This window comes from Leptidea sinapis, chromosome 29, assembly GCF_905404315.1.
Source record: "Leptidea sinapis chromosome 29, ilLepSina1.1, whole genome shotgun sequence".
Classification (NCBI taxonomy): Eukaryota; Metazoa; Arthropoda; class Insecta; order Lepidoptera; family Pieridae; genus Leptidea; species Leptidea sinapis.
Window position 1 is genome coordinate 5,519,653 of NC_066293.1, and position 19,763 is coordinate 5,539,415.

The window sequence follows — 19,763 nt, forward strand, 5'->3', positions numbered from 1 at the left end:
CGTCGGTTTAACACGATTGCCAAAAACATCACAAACGTTACAGACTCACTGACTCAAGATGTTACTCAAGATTTTGAAGTCTTAGAAGAGTTATTAGGAATGTGATCATTGAAAGATCAAACGAGAGCAGTTGATATACTCAATGTACTTTTTTCTTAATGTTATCATTTCAAAAACTGATTTGGACTTATCAAAACTATCGGGAGTTGCGACTGGCGGTGCTCCTTCGATGATTGGTGTCAATTCTGGGCTAGTTACTTTGCTGAAAAAGCATCTGCAAGAAAAAAACATAAACGCTGAAGATCTTGCACAGTTTCACTGCATTATGCACCAAGAAGCCCTCTGTTCTAAAAAAAATTCATGAAAGTGGTAGTTTCGACTGTAAATTTCATAAAATCACTCAATCATAGGCAATTCAAACAATTCCTTGATGACATCGGAAGCTAATATGGAGATTTACTGTATTATACAGAAGTGAGGTGGCTAAGTCGTGGATTGACACTGGAACGATTTCTAAATTTAATAGAAGAAATTGGAATATTTCTGGCGGAAAAGCAAAGGGATGTCCCGGAACTTAAAAATCCTGATTGGTTGTGCGATTTGGCTTTTTTAATTGACATTACAAATAATTTGAATTTCTTCACACGGCTTCAAGGCAAAAATCAACTGATATCCCAGCTCTACGCTCATGTATCATCCTTTCAATGCAAGCTGACACTTTTCAGATCGCAATTGAATTCTGGAAAATTACAATCATTTTCTGAATTATAACAAAATGGCTGAAAAATTCAACAAAACTGCGATTAATTTCAGTTACGTAGAAAAGCTAGATATTTTGATTCAATCTTTTCAAGACAGATTTTCGGAGTTTAAAAAGTGAAACCTCTGTTGGACATATTCAGCAATCCTTTCATGATTTCAGTTGAAAATGCGCCAGAGTCAGATGCAGTTAGAAATTATCGACATTCAAAACGACCAAGATTTACGCAACAAATTCAACGAAAGAGACTTGCTGAACTTTTACCGCTGCATTGATAAAAATACGTACAAAGAGTTGCGCATAAACGCTCTGAAATGTGCCAGCTTATTTGGTTCTACCTATATATGTGAACAAACCTTTTCAATACTAAATAATAATAAAACAAAAACACTAAACCGCCTCGCAAATGAAAGTTTGGAAGCAGTTTTACGAGTTGCTACAAGTAAATTTGAGACAAATATAAAAAAGATTGTAAGCACTATGCAGTGCCACGTTTCAAATTAATAAATTATTTTTCAATTTTAATACATTATTATCAATTCTGTAATGTCTTTAATTACCTACACTTCTGGCGGCCCGCCATCAGTTCATAATTTGCCCGAATGGCCCCTAGTCTGTGCATCCCTGGTATATTTATTACCAAGATGAAACCTGGATCAACGGAGGTAATGACAATTTTCTGTTTTCTTTAGATTAAATTGTACTTTCAATAAATAATTGATATTTTTCACAATCGAAGGATTCGTAGAAGAGAGCTTATTATTTAACCAAAAAAGGTTAAAGCTACTCTTACAGACATTGTACGCCAGCACAAACAAGAACATTGCGATAAGTGTGTTGTGGACGAGGTGGCAGCGAAGCATGGGATAATTGTTTTACGCTTGCCCCCATACCACTGTGAGCTCAATCCCATTGAGTTGGTATGGGCGCAGGCTAAAGGATATGTTGCAAGAAATAACAAAACCTTCAAAATGACAGAAGTAAAAAAACTTTTTGAAGAGGGACTTCAACATATCACACCTGAAAAATGGAGTAGCTGCGTGTCTCGACCACATGATCGACAATGTTTCAGACAGATTAATAATGAATGTCACCGAAAGCGATAGTGATGATTTTTTTACTGAAGATGAATAAAAACAAATTATGTAATAAGCGATGGTTTTTTATTTTCCTTACCTCAATATAATTGTTATATTTTAAACATCTATAGTTTCAACTAAATGATGTATTGAAAATAGGACAGTTTTACAAGTTTCCTCGCAATATTTTCCTTAATGTTTAAAACACTCGGTATTCAGTATAGGTAGATACTATAGAAACAGTCGTCAAAAACTCGTTGGTATGTACAAAGCACGACTAAAATTCGAACCCTGTACCCGATATCGGCAGTTCGGCACACAAACTATTCACTAGACAATCGAGGCAATTTCATTCATTCAGGAGACTTTTTTCAATCATTCACTTTGTCACAACCCTGTTTTTATTTCATCAAAAAGTAACAACACAGTAAGTCAATTGACTGGCGGCGACATGGGCGGGTCCTCCCTTTCCCTAAAATATGGTCGAGGGAGGCGATGGCTGGCTCATGCGTCATGCCCGTGAACGGGCGCTGCTTGTGGTGGCGGGATGATCCTGTTACCGGGGACTCGGTTTCAGATTCTTTAAAGTTATTGTGTATACATATATATGTATGGATATATACATGTTTATTTATTTATAATCGCTTATAAAATGCTCACAGAATACCTTTATTGATTTATATTTTATGGTGTATGTGGATGATGCAGCTACTGTAGTCAATAACTTTTGTATTAATTTACATTTATTTTTTTTTGACTTACTCGTGTAAGACATTGACTATTTGAGGTTTGAGTGTATTTGTTGCATCATTTTACATATATTGTAATTGAAATGATCTGTAAATCTTGATATAAAAGAGGGGCAATGAGTTTCTTGCTACTTCTCATTAGCTCATCCCTTTACGAAGTAGCGGTAAATTCAATAAGAAAAATATTTTATTTCTTTTGACATTCATAAGTGTCATTTTTGTGACCTACTTGAATAAACTGATTTTGATTTGATTTGACTTCGTCTTATTAAAAATACGACTATAGCTGTTATATTATTTATAAAACCCTTATTATTCATATCAACAAAGAAGAGAAAATAACTGGGAGGAAATTGGAGTCAGAGTGAATCAAAATGGTAAATTTTTACTCTGCCACTCATAAATTTTCACGCCTTTCAGCCAGTGGCGGATTAATCAAATTAAGCAATTGCCTAGGGCATCATGCCTGAGGGAAGAAGCACAAAAAAAATCCGACAATTTCTCGTTCTTGAATAAAATACCCTATGCCGCTAAAGTTATGTGTCCAGATCAAACTGCAGAATACAGTCAGCACAGTACAAATATAGTAAACACATATCCAGAAGACCTAAACTTAACACTTCTAAAGTTTTCATTTATAATATACCAACTCATTATCTTATTTTACAAAAAACTAATGTTTTTAGGCATTAAAGGTTTAAAGATCGATTCTAGTTGACATACGGATAGGGGGGCCCACAGCCATGGATTGCTTAAATGGCATGAAGTAGTCTTAATCCGTCACTGCTTCCAGCACTAACTCTCCTCAACTGCCATTCTACAGACCCTGCTCCTGGGTTAAAGTAACTTTTGAAGCTCCAGGGTGAAATAAAAATAAATGGGATTCCGTCTGACACTTTGCTTAAATGGGATGATCTAGTCATTTTCTTTGAATCATGTTTTAGGACGCTGGATATTATTTATAGGGCATTAAAAACAATACATGTCGAGAAATTAAAAAGTATTCGTAGCTGTTCATTATTTCAAGCATTCCTCCAATTTCAGCCAATTTAAGATGCCTTCAGAAAAGGCACATCACCTTTGATCCTACCCAGAGCTCAATTGCCTCATTGGTGCTTGGTGTTCCAGGAGACCTTTACTATAAACCCTAAACTGGATATCTTAGACAGGAACGGATTCCAGACAATCAATACAAGAGCAATACTTAACCACCCAAACATGATCATAAAGATCAAACTAATTTTTTTTTATATAAGAGGGCGAATGGGCAAGAGGCTCATGGGGATAGGTATATGTGAGCTAACCACCCATGGTCATCCGCAACATCAGGTGTCAAGAGATGCATTGCTGGTGTTTAAATAAAAATAAATAAATCATGTTGAAGAATGGATTAACCTCCCACATATGGGTGGAAAGTAATGCGAGACTACAACAAATGTGGCATGGTTAATGCAGAGGCATCAAATTAATGGGAGCTCACACTCCAGGTAACGAACTGGGGTATAACTAGGTCAATAGTAATGAACATAAACATGTCATTTGTCAATCTCGTTACTATTATGACAAGTCATTCTATATCAATAGTTATGATTATGAAAGGAAGCATATCAAAAATGCCCTCTCGTCTTACAAAGATAAAAGTCTATACAATGGATGCCCTAAGTATAAATTTGAAATTTGAATTTGAATAAAACTAGAAGCAATACCCACCACATAAATTTGATCTAAGAACAACTCTGCACTTGGATATGAAGAACTGCTAAAACAATGAGTCTCCTTCCAAACAAAATACAATAGCAATCAGATTTTTTACAGTAAAGATCAATTATTGTTTACACTTCTGACGCAAACCTATTCTTGCTTCTCTTTCTAAATCCATCACCAGTCCCTGCTCACCAACTATCTACAGTAATTAACAAGAGTATCCTACAAATACTAGCTTATGCTGCAGCATCCTTAAATGGCTTAACCAATTTTTTACATCATACCTAAGAACACTCAATCAAGTTAACAAAAACAAGCAGTTCAGCTGACCCAAAAAGTTGAACTAGTAGAGAGACACACACAGATACACACATTATACCACCCTTCTATTTCAGTCGGTGTTAAGGAGTGTTTTCTTTACTTTAAATATTAAAAGTAAAGAGGACTTTTAAAATTTTCCTTTAAATTGTTTTTAGACTGCAAATTTTGACCATTCTTGACTTTATATTGATGTTTAGTAATTTTACTTTCAAACCACTTTTCCACTGTAGGTATTTCCACCTGGATGTAGATACCTCTTAAATATTTTAACATGTGGATTTTCTGCAAAGAACGACATTTTCTCTTAGACAATGTCTGCAAGGCGGAAGCGGGGACGCGCAGAGATATTTTTCCGTTATATGTATATATATATACAGAGTAAAACAAGCTACACGATATACTACAAGAAAGGTAATTGAACAGACTATAAAATATTTTTTTTTAATTTTAAAACTTTATCTGTGGAAAATACGACAAGCCGTCAAAATGCGGTCAGCCGTAAAAATTATCTGTAGCAGTCGATTTAAAAATTCTTTTTTGTATTATCTATGATGTTTTAGTAACTATTCTATTACTAATTACTTGTATTTGTAAGACTAATCTGTTATCTGATATTCCCACGATGTTCCTATCTAAATATAGGTATATACGCGATATACACTATGAGAGTGTAAGTAATTAGTAACTTTGAAGTATGTTTTAGTTATAAAAAATTACTGCATTCATTAGTAATAATCGAAATGTTATCTGTAGGTAAATCTAAAAAAAGCATGACAGATCTACTTTATACGAAATTTGTTCAAATTACGCAGTATCTATTATGTTATCTAACAAAGCGCTAACTTGTTTAAAAACAAAAGCATTGACATTCGTTTTTATAAACAAACCCAAACAATTGAACGGAAATAAATTATTTTGTAATCCGAGCCCGTTGCGTCATGCAAAATCCTATCTGATGTTATGTTCGCTGGACGAAGATTTTTATCATCTGGAGCTTTAATTAAAAATTGCTTTATTTTTTCACCAGTAAAATTGTTCGGTATCTTGCTTTTTAATCCGGTCGATTGTCGTTTATGAAAAGTAGTTAATTTCCAATAATTTTTCAAGTAAATGCCATTTTTAACATGAATTGTACATTTTGGTACGGAATGAATTGCCCGTGATGGCTTTTTCGTTTCAGAAATCTCATTAAAATACGCCAAAAATACTGTTTCCGATAAAATGTTCACTTTTTTCTCGTTGTTCCAACTCATAAAATTTTCATATACTTTCATGTATTTTTCTTTTGACTTCGCTGGAAGCAGGTTTTCCATTGCTAATTTGGTTTCTGATATTAAATCTGGTGTAGTATAATCAATCTCCATTTCACTCTCTGAACCGTTGGAACTCATTTTGATTATTATTAAATTTATATATATTAAGTAGGTATGTAAATAAAAAATCAAGACGGATTTTCAGCTTTGCCGCCAATTCTTTTATCATCTGTGCCGACAGGCAAATGCAAAGAGACTATGGTATGCAAAAATGACGAAAAGCATCCGATCAGAGAGTATTTAATAATCCCCGCACGCCGTTTCATACAATATTGCAGGAGCGTTGTAATGTTCCAAATTCAAAAACGCTCCAGCAATGGATTTGATTTTTCTGTCCGAAAATTAGATACTTCGCGTGTTCTTTTTTCGAAAATAATGACAATATTTCCATGTATATTTGAGAAAAATAGTTTTCTGGTCATTAATTTTTACTTTTATAACATTAAATGTAATAATAATTTAAATTATTAGACTGTATATAACTCTATAAAGTTTTAAATACTGTATAGCCACGACACTGACAGCAGGCAGACTCTGGTAGTGATATGTAACCTCTTTTTGTCTGTAAACAGTTATTTTTGGAGTTTACTCCTTAAGAATCGATTTTCGTATAAGGCACGCGGTATGAGAAAATATGGAGAGTAAAACCTACTCATCAATTGGATAGTAACGTTTTAGGTGCGCATCATTTCTCGCGCAACTTTCACTTTTCAGTTGGCGTGACAGTGTAGACTCTAGACGCTCGGTCCCTATATTAGTTGTATTGCAGTGATACGGATAGCAAACATCATTTTTCTTTTCTTGTATTTTGAAGCTTTATAATAATATATTATTGAAATTGATTTAATATTACACTTTCATAAAGTTAAGTAAGTGAAAATTCTATAAATTTTGGAAGAAAGTGGTGTAAATAATAGTACCAGAAATCTGATAAGCACGTGGCTACTAAGTAATTTACAATTCATACATTAATATGACATATGTTGTATATATAAATATGTGTGCTTTGTATTTATTTAATATTGAATTATCAATATAGTTCATAGAAATTTATATGAGCTATACACATAACTAAATGTTCAATTTAATATTGAGAGTAAATATAGCGCATTTAACGCCAAATAGACAATTTATTAACTTAAGCTATTTTTTTTTAATATCTATATTTTTTTTAATTAATACGCTTTTATTACCTTCTGCTGTAAGTCTGTTTGTAACCGACTCCATTGGACTTGATTTTGTTTAGTAACTGTTCAAAGATAATCGTTCTTGAGGAGAGAACTCCAGTCGTGCGTCGGAGCTGACACACAGACTTTTTTTTTGTACTTTGGTTTTCGTATATTATTAGGTTATATTTTTATTGTGTTATTATGTGAGAAGTGCAGTATATGATCCCGAAAAACCTGTTGCTCAAAACTTTTTTCTAAATAAACAATGATCAATTTTAACAGGAGAGGCGCAGTTTTAGAAGCTTTAAAATTGTGAAAATAATAATTGTAAATATTTTTAAATTTAACAGCCTCTTATAGGCTTACATCGAATAGCCTGAAACATAAGTCTTAAATAAAAAAAAGGATTGTGAGTTTTTATGAAACCACGGTAAAAGTGAAACTTTTTTTCACATTATAGACATTTAACTAAAAATTTTTGGAATAATATTCCAATAAGAGTATAAAATCGCCTTATTGTTAATATTTAAATAAATTTTAGCTTATTAATCGAAAATTTTCACATTATACACATATAACTAAAATTTTTGGAATAATATTCCATTAAGGGTATAGAATCGCTTTATCAATCTTAATTTTATACTTGGAAAATTAGAATAATAATGGGAAATAATAAAAGTAGACTATGTCTCCAACTAATATTTTTATTGAACAATTTTCCCATAGAGTAACTTATTATTTACTTACTTTACTCTTAACTTTAACAGGGACGACCCCTGTCGTAGCATTATGACATAAATACATATTCGGGTTAAAACTTAGTATTCTGTAGCACGACTTATGAGGTAAAAAATATTGTTATTGATAGAGCTTTAGTCCACGATTATAATGATACCACTCTTATTACAAGAAAATGCACCGTTCCAGTGAAAAAGGCATTATAATTATTATAACCTAACCGCAAGTTATGATATTTTTAAGGATTGCGACATTTTTAGGGGAGGTAAGAACGGGAAACATCTAGAATTCGTTTCTGGCACTCGCTGGCCGCTGCGGCACGCTACGCTCGGCTCGTACGTTGTTTTAACTGTTCTAACATAACCTAACCTAGCCAATTTGAATAAATTGTAGTAGCTCTATCAGAGCTTTGGGGATTGATGAAGTTGAACAATGAACTTTTCATAAATGTTTTCCTTTTATCTAAAAATAATTAGCCGTCTAATCTGTCACAGACTATTTTTTACATTTTCATTTCACTGTTTTTCAAATATATGGCTGAATGGGCTTGAACCCTTTGCCTGTCCTAACATTTTACGAAGAAACCAAAATAATTTCATGACAGTTTTAAGCCTCCTGCCGCGTAGGTACGCGATGTCAGCACTCAGCGGTGACTCAGCGCTCATTTAGTGTTTGTTTACGTGGTTTACCTGTTTTAGGCTAGACTATTTTTCTTTATTTTCTTGAAAACGGTGCATACTGCATTTCCTTGTAATAATTGTGGTATCATTATAGTCGTGGACTAAAGCTCTATCAACTACAATATTTTTTATCTACAAAATCGTGCTACGGGATACTAAGTCCAAAGTCCAAACCCATATTCGTATTTTTTATTCTTTAATTCTTCTTCAATATTGTAATAACTAGTATTTACTGTTTTGGTTTGAGCTGATGGTCTTGTTACGAATGTGTGTCGAATAGTTTTGTTGAACCCGTTGTACATATTTGAGTTAATAGTATCTGTATTTTGTAGTAAATAATCTGTCAGGTTGGCTCTTTATTGCAAAATTTTCTATTTGTAATCCATCAAGCAATGGTTGTTTTATCTTTAATTAAGAAATATAAGCCTGCAATTATTAGTCTTCATAGACGAATCAGTCGAACAATAATGTAGGTACAAAGTCATTGACAGTATAAAAACAATGGAAAAGAAAATATAAAATGTACTCTTTACTTTTAATTTTTAAAGTAAAGGAAACACTCCTTAACCCCAACTGAAACAGAAAGGTGGTATAATGTTTGTATCTTTGTGTCTCTCTGGTGCTTAAACTGTTTGGGTCAGTCTTGTGTTTTTGTTTACTTGGAGAGTGTTCTTAAGTCTGACATGGAAATTTGTTAAGCCTTTTAAAGATTTGCTGGAATTTGCAGGATAGTCTTGTTGGGCTCATTTGATTGGCCTTATTAATTGATGGAGTTAGAGAGATAAGCAAGAACAGGTTTGTCTCAGGAGTTGGAAACAACAACAACAATAATTGATCCTTACTGTCAAAAATCTGGTTATGAATTTAGTTTGGACGGAGATCAAATCATTGGTTTTTATTGTTTTAGCAGTTGCGTCTGTTCTTGGATCATAGTTATGAGGTAGAGTTTGCTTTTAGTTTTATTACATCTTGAAAAATTAAGAGGATGATAGGATAGGTAATATGTTATAATAGTGAAATAAGATTAAAAATATAGTTTTATTTATTTCCACTTTTCCAGTTTGAATTCTATAAAAACAAAGGATTTGCCTTTTTCGGAACTATGTTTATGAATCATCAGTTATCACTGCACTTCCAGACAAGTACAAAGTAACTAGACTTAGACTTAGGTTCTACATCATCTTTTGTTATATTCCAAATAAAATTCACTATGGAAATGAGATATAATAATCAATTTTTTTCTTAAAAAGCCCTTGTCAAAATTTTTAAGCACAGGATTGTAAACAAGGGGCAAAACGGATGTCAGAAGCTGCAGATGGCTGAATTTATTGGATGGTCTCATCTTATTGAAATGGAGTTGAAATGAGGCGTATAGTTGCAAAGTACTCTAAAACGATTCTAGGAAAAAGATGAGAAAGTTCTTTTTTTATTTTATTATTTACTATTCCAGAATACAATTTGTATCTGTTAACATTTTTACTGTAGAAAGCACGGCAACACTAAAGAAAAAAATAAAATCGTCAATATAGTCATAAAAACTAAACAAAAAAGTCTGATTATAGCGGATTTTGAAACTCATCGTTCATTATAGTGTGATTTGAAATTGACTCGTTACGTTTTAGGGGACTTTGCAAGCAACATAAAATTAAACTTGGATGGGTTTATACATCGTTCATTGTGTATAATCAGGTTTAGGATAGGTAACAGTGGTTAGTATAAGCATTATATTTAATAAAGACAAGTGTGTACATAAGAAATTAACACTTTATATTAAAATTAATTTGACAAGACATACAGGTAGTTACTGCTAAGTATAAAAAATTTATTATTTTAACAAAATGCTTAAAATAGAGTTATAAACTTTGTAATAATACCCTGCATAGTTGTTATAAAAGATTACACATAACTATTATTTTCTGTAAATCCAGATTCACACAAGTCAGACATAGTAGGACTTTCAACCATATTTTCCGGTTGTTCTTGTGCTCTTTCTTAAACTATTTTATAAAAAGTTAATGTCTCCAAGGTTTCCCAATTATCACCGAAATGCGTTTTTAATAATTTCAAAACATTGTGTAATTTGGCAGCATTCGGGATTATTTTATTAGGTTGAATCATAGTTTTTTTTTCCCTTTTTTGGTAATTGTCATTTTTGTGTTGTTTTCTGCCCGATAGTTAACTTCTCCTTGCACTAATACATTTTCAGTCTTAGTCCGGGTAATAAATATTCGTTTACACTTCATGAAAGCAAAATGCCAACTAGTAGTAGGCTTTATAATATTCTGATAACTAGTCTTCCAGTCATATACAGGAATTGATGCCAGATCTGTACATTGTGTATGTTCTTGCAATACGGACACATATTCAGTTGGTGATGTTATAACTTCCTTAGTTTTTATGACCTTTTCAATTTTAGCAAAAACCCTGTCTGGGGGAATAAACGAGTGGCCAACAATAGGGTAAATTATTTCTATTCTTTTAAGTTGCCTTTGTGCTTCTAAGTAAAGCCATTTACCGAGCATTGAGATCATGCCGGTATTCTTGTTCTGTCCAGAACACCCATCAGATATTATTCTTAACACCTTAATATTGTCCATCAAATTGTTATTTTGCAGAAAGTTGTAAAAAGCACTAATTATTTCATTACTGCTTTTTGCATGGATTGTACGTCCCAGTAATAAGAATAAACATTACTTGGTGTCAATTTTGCCTTCGAGTTCCCTGCTACAATAGCAAAATGGTAGAAACTAAATCGTCTACTGTAATAAGCAGACTGATCTGGTAATTTAGGAAGTGCCTGGTTCTTTTGACAATCGACAGATATTTTCAAAAGCCTATCAGCTTCTTCTTGAAGTTTGCTGTAGAATGCTTTATATTTCAATCTGTGAATACGTTTCTCAATAATTAATTGGTTAAAATTGGTTGTTAAAGACATTTCTAAAGAAATGTTGTTTTACTTGCAAGTCTGGTTCACGAGATTCATTGTATATGCGCCACATTTTACGTATGTTGAGTTCTGCCGAAAGATACACTATGCATATTTTTGGATCTACATTAGTGACTCTTTTGGCCTTTAAATGATTCTATGAACCACTGAACAGACAATTTTTTAAAACACCCTGGATCCGATCTTTCTTAACTAACAGAGCCCCCATAAATGTTTTGTGACATACTGGAACTTTAGCACCTTTATCTCCTAAAATGTAGTATTTCATTGCCTTTGTTCGTTTATCATTTTTCTTCCTTTTTGCTTCCTGTATTGAACTAAATTTCAAAATAAAATTATCTTGAGTAACTTTGTTGGAACATAGGTAAAATTTTTCGTAAAATTTTCTAATCATCTGCATAGTTAGTTGTTTGCATTGAAATGCCTTTTGGTTGTGATTTCAGGTAGGGTATTTTGGTAAACCAGCAGCTTTGTATCTGAAAGAAACAAATCATAACCTAAAATTTTTGAATACTATAACCCGACTACGTATATTTTATACTCGTAGCCTATGTCACTCGGGCCATCATTACGAATCCCAATGGATCAATATACCTCAATTATTAAGTCCACTCAACGATAAGGCGCTAGGGTGGAAAATTACTACATACATACATAGACTTCCGTAGTCCGGTTAAAATTTAAACTCGATTTACTTAAAAAAACAATAAAACCTAAAAAACAATACAAACCCATCTTTATAGATATCGTTATCTTTTCTCTAAGTCATTCAATATTTTTTAAATTGCGCACGCTTGTATTACACCATCCCAAGCCAAAAATAGGTGCATTTCTAGTAACCATTTAACATACCTTTTTTCACGTGCTACTTCTCAAATTGTACTAATTATCCATTATTTAACACTAAAAACACAATATTAACGTACGTTATTCTCCGCAATCACAACAGAAATCGCCATATTGCGAATGAATGAATGAAGTGCTCTGATTGGTCACTTTGATTTTAGGGCCTTTTGAAAGTGAAACATATCGTTATAGCGGTTTTTGCAACTAAACACGAATTAGCTTTTGTAAATTGGTACGGTTATAGTGGGATTTGCTAGGAAGTTTTCTTTTTATTTCAAAGAGAATTTAAAATACTAGCCGTTGATTTAAAAAAGCCAATCTATTCAAAATGTTGTTTTAGGGGGTTTTGCAACTATACGCCTCAATTGTCCTCACCAAGTAGCTTTTTCTTTATTAGCAGCAAGCTGGGGTTAATTATTTTAACACTAAGAATACCTGCATAAAGATACATTAAAATAACAATTTTAACCTCAGATGTTCCTATTATTTATAAGAAACAAATTAAATTCTTTGGCATTATCTACCTCCTTTTTTTCATTCCCATAACACTGGCAATGATGCTGATTGTGTTTTTACACAGATGTCCAGAAGTAACCTTAAATCTTTTTAGTGTCTCCAGTTAGTGAGTCTATAAATGTTTCTGATCTGAGCCTTAGCATTTTGCTTATATCACCCCTGAACTCGTTCATAAAATATAGATAAATAGTGCTGTTAAACTTGGGTATATTTGTCCTGTCCTTGCTTGCACAATATTTGTCCTGTGTCATTTGCTTTATTATAAAAAGCAAGCCAGAACACTAGGAATAGTATGACTGTATGAAGTTTGATATATAATTAATAGTCCCTTGTTTTACTGCCTTACTTACTCGACCTTATTTATTACATTACAGTCCGGCTGAAGAAAAAATTCTTTCGGAATCTACACTGGTAGGTCATATTATTAGGAGGTGGTCATAAGTTGTGCATAAATAACGACTCATTCTTAAACAGAGCTGTCTCTAATCGAATATATGTTTTGAGAGAGTTGACAGAACAAGTTTCTCCCAAATGTTGTGGAGTTCCACGTTCCTTTCGTTAGATTACTTCTTGTTGATGTCTATTGCTCTTTTTGTTCAAAATTCTCATTGATGATACTTTTTAAATGAATGGAATGGATTTGTTTCACCTTTATTTCTATGTTATCTTTTGTACAACACAGTTTTATTTCCCAAATGTACAGGGAAATCCCTTGACATAAATGCATATTTGTATTTATTATTCTTTAATTCTTCTTCAATATTGTAACTATTTGTAATAACTAGTATTTACTATTTTCGTTTCTATTTTGATGGTCTTGTTACCAATGTGTATTGGATAGTCTTGTTGAACCTGTTGTAAATATTTGAGTTAATAGTATCTTCTAGTCTCATTGCACTCATCACACTCTTTATTGCATACTTTTCTTTTTGTAATCCATCAAGCAATGGTTTTTATCTTTAATTAAAAAATATCAGTGTGTAAATTATTAGTCGTTATAGAAGAATCAGTCACTCAATAATGTATTAAGTTATTGACAGTCTAAAAACAATGGAAAAGAAAATATAAAATGTACTCTTTACTTTTAATTTTTAAAGTAAAGGAAACACTCCTTAACCCCAACTGAAACAGAAAGGTGGTATAATGTGTGTATCTTTGTGTCTCTCTGGTGCTTCAGCTGTTTGGGTCAGCTGAACTGCTTGTGTTTTTGTTTACTTGGAGAGTGTTCTTAAGGCTGATGTAGAAAATTGGTTAAGCCATTTAAAGATGCTACAGCATAAGCTGGTATTTGCAGGATACTCTTATTTAGTAACAAGTGGGCTCATTGAATTGGTCTTATTAAAAAGCTATAGATAGTGGGTGAGTAGGAATTGGTGATGGAATTAGAAAGATAAGCAAGAACAGGTTTGTCTCAGGAGTTGGAAACAAAAACAACAATAATTGATTCTTACTGTCAAAAATCTGGTTATGAATTTAAATTGGAAGGAGATAAAATCACAAAAAGACTGATTTTCCCAACATACTAATATTATAGAAGTTTGCAAGGTGGTTTTTAACAACTTCATTATGTGGCAGCTGTCTAATACAGCGGCAACGGGTGTTTGTGTGACAGGATTTTTTAACTGTTGCCCCCATTTTCAAAATGACAGCCTAGTTTACTTGCCATACTTAAGTGTGTGCTATGTGATGGTTGTGTTGCAAATTTAAGTTTCATCACCATCGAAAGTTGCGATACATTGCGGATGCCTGAATCGTGAAGTAGTTCCAGACATTGCTTCAGTTCAACACGTTGTAAGCCTGTCACGAATGAATTCTTAAAATTACAATTTATAGCAGATACTAAAAATACACATGTTTCTCTGGCATCTTCCAAGTAATCTCCTTCTAACCCAGTATCTATATCGACGTAGCCGTGCAATATTTGTTCAACCTTCTCTACGCGCATTCGTATAGCCATTTCATCGATCATTAGAGCACCAATGATGGGGTATTTTGTAGTCTTTAGACTTTAAGTTTGAATGCTTCATATACTTCTTTAGTAAGACCTGGTTCACTACCAAGTTTTTTAAGTGTCCGTGAATGAGGCAGGTGTTAAAGGTAGTTCTTACATATTCGTATGCAAAAGTTCGTAAGGCCGGTGAATATTTCTGTTTACATACTGTTCCAGTCATTTCATTTAAATCTTTTCTCACTATTAATTCGTTTATCTGAGGAACATTATTGTTAGTAATCCTGAATTGAATAATTTTGACAAGGTTTAAGCCTTTAATGGCCTATTGAGTAAGACACTCAGCTGTTTTAAAATCAAATGATGAAAACAAAACTTCACTGCAGATGGTACAGGATGTGAGATATTTAGGTGCGGAATGTCAGAGACAAGATTTCTGGTTTTGTTATTGTGTCCACAATTTGACAACCCAGATGATCGTAAAGAGAGAATAGTCTAATAAGTTGGCTGCCGTATCTCTTATTTTCAATAAGTTTGTGATCACCACATCATCAGCTTGCCTCAACAGCAGCACAGCAAACACTTTTCACCTTTATATTTAATTTTGATTAAATTTGCTTATTTTGAAACAGAAGGAACAGAGGAAGAACACAAGAAGCAATAATATCTTTTCCGTAAAAGAGTATTTTGTGGACGCTAAGGGCTCCCGCACACGGGCCACCGGCCACAACCACAAAACGCCGCCACTGGCATATTTCCTGTAATTTTCATACATTTTATATGGACTCGCCGCACACGGTTGGCGCCGGTGGCGGCCACACGCTACAAATCGTCGCAGCTTGCATCTTGTGGCTCGCACCGGCCACTAAACGCCGACACAAAAAGCCGCCACACGCCACTCGCGCGATTCCGCGCCCCTCTCTCCCTTGCCTCAGTTAACCTGTGTAAGTCGACGGTAACGCACGCACGTAGTCTGTAGTTCATATATGTAGATAAATATGGATATAGAATTATTTATATCAGAGATACAATCCCGTCCTGCGATTTGGGATTCAAAAAGTGATAGTTATAGTAATAGAGGAGAAAAAGTGAAGGCCTGGGAAGAAATCTGCGAATTGTTTGTGGGAGATTTTTCGAATAAAACTGCCAAAGAAAAGAACATTGAAGGTAAGTTTAATAAAATAATATAAAACCATATATTTATATTCTATTTTCTTGCCACGGTATTGCTCCTTCATACATAAAATAATCTTTTAACGTATCTCTTGCAGTAGACGCTCGTGTTACTGGCCAGCCTGTATTTTGTATATTTTCGAGTCCCACTATTTTCAAAGTGTGCCGAAAATTGAAACCATCCCTTTTGCGAATAAAGTTGTGCAAAATGCAACAAGCTTTCACAATGTCTTCTGAGAAATGAACAGAAGTGTTTAATGGGCGATGTAATATTCTCCATTTGTTTGCTAGTACGCCGAAGGTACACTCAATGCAACGTCTGGCACGGCTTAACCTATAATTGAAAACTTTTTTGTCTAAGTCCAAATATTTTCCAGCATATGGCCTCATCATATTTTCACTGAGGCCAAATGCTTCATCACCAACAAATGTATAGTTCAATGGTTGTCGATTACCGACCTGTCGTGGTGAGGGGATATTTAATGTATTTCTGTGTATTTTATTACACAGTTCACTTTCTCTAAATATTGTAGAATCGGATGCTTTACCGTATGCCCCAACATCCACGAACGTAAAAAGTAAATTCGAGTCGCAAGTTGCAAGAAGTACTATTGAAAAAAATTTTTTATAGTTACAGTACAAGGAGCCGGTATCGAATGGATGAATAATTCTTATATGTTTCCCATCTATGGCGCCTAAACAATTAGGAAAATTAGTATTTTGAAGAAATCCGCTGGCAATTTCTTTCCACATGTCTTGGGTCGGTTCTGGAATACAAACGGCTTTTAAATAGTTCCAAATTAGTTGACATGTTTCTTGTACTATTTTCCTTGCTGTAGTGGCCCCACGGTGGTAAGAGAGTTCAAAATCCTCAAACGAGCATCCAGTTCCTAGATACCTGAAACAAATTATATATATTTTTTTAAATAAATTAAATAAATTAATTTTTTCTTTTGTTACAGTAACTAAATTACAGAGGAAGTGGAAGAGTCTTCGTGACAGTTTTAATAGAGAAAATGCAAAAAACAAGAACGTTGCGAGTGGTTCGGCAGCAACAAGCAGTAAACAGTACATTTATTTCAATCATCTATCGTTCTTGAATTCCTTAAAAGAAGTGAGACCGCCTACCGATGTTACTAATGCAACTAATGATGCGGAAACATCTCGCCCGAAAATAAACAGAAACATTAATATAAAAAGGGCCGAAAAATCAGAAAATGAAATTCTCAGAACACTTTCGGAAAATTTAAAACGTAAACATGATCAAATAAGCGACCAAAATGACCCCGATAAGCAATTTCTGATGTCGCTGCTTCCACATGTAAAAAAAATTGACGAAAATTGTAAACTTGATTTTCAATCAGAAATATTACAGTTAATTAGAAAGTACACTCATAATCAAAATTATGAAACCTATTCGGCACAATATTATGGTTATTCTTCAGGAAATGCCAACATACACAAAAAGACACAAAAAGCTTCTACATCTGCCCAGCCTTCTCCACTTCATTCACATTATTCCGACAAGTCTATGCTTGACATGTCATACTCTACAGAAAACGCTTCTACATCTATCCCGTCTTCACCTATAATTCAGCCTTCTCCAACTCATTCATATTATTCTGACCAGTCTATGGACAACAGTTCTGTTATCGAAGACATGTTCCGTGATGATGACGAGTGATATCAAATTATAATAAACACACAATAACTAAATACAAATACCTACGTGTTTTATTTGTTAACTAGCTATTCTCTAGTAGAAAAAACAATGCATAGTGATTATAAATAAAGTATAGATTATTTTATCATAGTGTTCTGTGGAGTTTTATGCTAGTGATTATTTCCACTTACCTTAATGTGATAGCTAGTCTTTCCGCAGGTGCGATGCTTTTCCGCATGTTGGTATCGTGGTGCTTTAATCCAGCATATAATAGAGCATGTAGTTCCCAAAACGTACCTATGCTTAAACGAAAATGTTTGAAAAACTTTTTAGGATGGTTTAGAAGATTATCGAAATGTTCGTTGCATTTGTGTACATTCGTTAAAATTGGATGTATCCAATAACTACGGTTTCGTCTTCTACGACGACGTCTTTTTATCAAAAGTAGCGCAATTAAACCTTCTTCGTCAGAGTCCATTATGATACTGCACGTAAGGGTTAAAAAAAGTAGCAGCCACCGACCGCAAGTGTCGACCACCGGCCACAAGTGGCTGTCGCGCGCTTCAGCTACCTTTGTAGCCGCTTATAGCTTCTCGTGGCGGCGTTTGTGGCTGTGGCGAGTGGCTCGTGTGCGGCGACACTAACGGGCATTGGGTACCATGAGTACTCTTTGATGTATGTCTCTCGTTTACTTAGCGAATTTTTAAAAACTTATTGATATTAATGTGAAATCCGCTGTTTATACATTCTAAGATGACATGGAAGCCCTTGATAAGCTCACCTAACATTAACACCTGTTATTTCAGCGGACTTATCAGGATTTTTTTTCAGGAAATGTGCAATGTGCATTCAAAAATACTAATCCATGAATGTAGAGGTGACAGGCCCAGAGAAAGAAGTTTGCTGTTTACCGGCTTTTCTAAGATGCGGCTTTCATTATTCATGTCCTTAGGCTTTGCACCACATAAGAAGCAAGTCTGTGTGGACGCACATGATGCTACTGCGTTACAAATTTTGCCGTCAATCATGCAGACTATCAGTGTTGGCTTAACCAAGACTTCCATGTAATTTACAACAATTTTAGTAGGTGAGAAGGAAGTAATTTGTTGCTTAATTTTATTCACATCCGTCGTTATAACATTTACGGTTTCCTTGGCAAACACGAACTTGATGGGACGACAATATCTGGTCGAAGCTGGTGAAGGGTTTTGCCACACAATGTTTTCAACGTTCTTCAGAAAATTTCATAGTCTTTTTGCGGTCTTCCGAGCGAACCCGAACGCGTTCCAGGCAGTCACACACCTCCAAGCGCTTCAGTGGCAATAACAGGTAACGGTACGTTTCCTTCTAACCCCACAGAATTTGTGTTTAGGAATCGATCTCGATGTCTTCCTGACTTCAACCATTTTTCTTCGATTTTTTGGCAAACACTTCTGATGATTTTTATAACGTCATCCGGAATGGAGGGGTTACCAAATTCCTCTAATATAATAGTGATGTAATAAAGCATCCGTTCTTATTTCTTTTGCGTTAGCAAACCAAACGTCGAAAAATTTTCTACGCGATATTTGCGTAGGCATTCTGAAAATAGAAAAAAGTTCTATGAGTGTCGCAAATATTCGCAAACAAATTTACGTATTTGTTGTTGTTAACAAAAAGTTCTTTCTTGTAAATATAATAAGGGATCTGTATATTTCGATATAATGCACTAAAACTCAACAACAAATTTGACTTAGTAATATTTCGACTAATAAATAACCTCTGTCAATTCAATTGGCGCTTGTGATGACATTTTAAGACTGAATAAAACAAATACATATGAAAACTTACCTCAAAACTCCGAAGAAAAGAATAACAGCTCACAATAACTAGTAGTGCACATAAACACAGTATATTCAACGAGCAAACTCAGCCGAATAACGCGATATGACTAAGCGTTTGGTGGAACTCAGGTAGGTGGCTGTTCTGACCCTTTTTCTATTGTGTGGTGCGAGTTCTTGGAACTTGGATTCAAAAAATAAAAATAATCATAACTAGAATTAGATTGTATAAAATTATTTTTATAATTTTTAGTGCACATTATATAATATATTGTTTTGGAATTGTGTTTTTGAAGGCGGTTGATTTTTTTGTTAAATTATTTTTTTCTATTGTGTG

General features: G+C 33.9%; 1 protein-coding gene across 1 annotated transcript; it reads left to right on the forward strand.

Annotated features, from left to right (window-relative positions):
* Positions 1 to 8,470: 8,470 nt before the first annotated feature.
* On the forward strand, positions 8,471 to 17,806 carry LOC126973638 (uncharacterized). The gene is made up of 2 exons (XM_050820982.1): positions 8,471 to 15,937; positions 16,906 to 17,806. The coding sequence occupies exons 1-2, from the start codon at positions 15,769 to 15,771 to the stop codon at positions 17,625 to 17,627; spliced, it is 891 nt and encodes a 296-aa protein (XP_050676939.1). The 5' UTR covers positions 8,471 to 15,768; the 3' UTR covers positions 17,628 to 17,806.
* The last annotated feature ends 1,957 nt before the right edge of the window (positions 17,807 to 19,763 follow it).

Excerpts from the sequence above, each read along its gene's own strand:
- LOC126973638 (XM_050820982.1), top strand. The coding sequence starts at position 15,769 with ATGGATATAGAATTATTTATATCAGAGATACAATCCCGTCCTGCGATT. Across the intron at positions 15,938-16,905 it reads CAAAGAAAAGAACATTGAAG|TAACTAAATTACAGAGGAAG; the intron begins GTAAGTTTAATA and ends CTTTTGTTACAG.